Source organism: Austrofundulus limnaeus, unplaced genomic scaffold (assembly GCF_001266775.1).
Source record: "Austrofundulus limnaeus strain Quisiro unplaced genomic scaffold, Austrofundulus_limnaeus-1.0 Scaffold20, whole genome shotgun sequence".
In the NCBI taxonomy this organism is placed as follows: Eukaryota; Metazoa; Chordata; class Actinopteri; order Cyprinodontiformes; family Rivulidae; genus Austrofundulus; species Austrofundulus limnaeus.
In genome coordinates, this window is record NW_013952422.1 from 2,932,933 (window position 1) to 2,934,399 (window position 1,467).

The 1,467-nt window shown below is 41.5% G+C and overlaps 1 protein-coding gene across 1 annotated transcript in view; it reads right to left on the bottom strand.

Moving 5' to 3' along the window:
- dbh (dopamine beta-hydroxylase (dopamine beta-monooxygenase)) overlaps positions 1-1,467 on the bottom strand; it is a gene marked incomplete in the record, with an annotated part of 17,078 nt that overhangs the window by 6,268 nt on the left and 9,343 nt on the right. Inside the window, 4 exon segments of the mRNA XM_014003872.1 lie at positions 1-58; positions 395-433; positions 511-654; positions 774-940. Coding sequence (XP_013859326.1) covers positions 1-58; positions 395-433; positions 511-654; positions 774-940 — 408 coding nt within the window.

The window sequence follows — 1,467 nt, forward strand, 5'->3', positions numbered from 1 at the left end:
CAGTGGGCTTGCTCCTGTCCTCTGTGTTGTACGTACACTTCGTTATAAGAACATCACCCTGCAGGATCACAATTAAATGTTTCAAAATGAGGAAATATTTACAATTTACTGATGAAAAATGTATTTTTTGACATCACCAGTTATCAGTTTGCTGTGGGGAGAAACTGCTTTGTGGAGCTCAGCTGCTGCTGCTTTTTATTTTATTTTATTTTTTTTTTATTTAAGCATCTAACAATGCAGCAACACTGTTTTAAAGCAATGCTTTCAAAGCAAAAAAGGAGAAAAATTAATCTGCTTTGCAAAATAATAAAATGCCTCTTCTGAAGGYAATATCTGCAGCAGAACACTAATCTGAATATTACCTGTGCAGGTTCATTATTTGTTTTATACTTACCGGTAAAACATTCACCATTTTCCTCAGAACTCGGATTGTCTGTAAAAGACAGAAAAATCCGTCTGATTCATGTTTTTGCAGCACGATTAAATTTCCTGTGTGAACTGGTTCCCCACCTGGTAGTCTGTGCTGAAGTGCTGGTCTTCCTGCACCACCTCCAGCTCTTTGCCTCCCCTCACCAAAACCGTCCTGACTCCACGGCCGGCCAGGTGGGTGTGCAGCTGGGATGCAAAAATATAGATCCCCCCTGGGGGCAAAGCCTGGAGGCACAAACAGGCAGACCAATCAGGAGACTTCCCAAGGAGTGAGCTCCTGCATTCTGTGAGGAGAAAAAAAACGACACGTTGCTAAATTATTGACCTATAAAGTGAACACATACCGTCTTGGTGCACGTGGAGGTGCAGTAGCCTGTGAGGTAGAAGGTGTGCTGTTTTGGAGGGATGGCCATGACCGGAGTGTAAACGAGGCCCAGCTCCATGATTCCTGCATCGTAGCGCCTCAGGCTGGGGGTGTAATACAGCCGAATCCCTGAAGAATCCCGTCGGCCTGCATGTGAAACATACGGTAACATTACTCCACACTCCAAGATCTCTTCATCGCTTTCAGCTCTCACTCTGTTTATTTTAGTTTGCAGCCACAGGAAATCCAACCGTAAACCCAATCTCTCTGTATTTCATGTTATCTATACCTCCTTAATTACCTCATTAAATCCCAAAAAGTGGTTTTAATCATTCAAATCAAGAAGAAACAAAATGGACGGAGAGAATGCTCAGGTGCTTTAATTTTAGAACAGAAAAAATAAATCCATCAATGCAAATACAAAATCCAGAGATTTTTTTTAATTGATTGTTAAATTGGACATATCATGCTTTTAAAATCCTTTTTCGCATTCTTCAATTGAGGTCTTTATAAAGTGGAACTGCAATGCTTTGGTCTGAATTCCTCCTTAGTGTAACTCYACAAGCCCCTCYTTCACCTCTTTTCTGAGGTGTGTCTCAGATCAACTCGTTTTGAAGCTGTCTCTTTAAAGGCACAGTGTGTAGGATTTGTTGTTTTCAGCGACATCTAGTGGT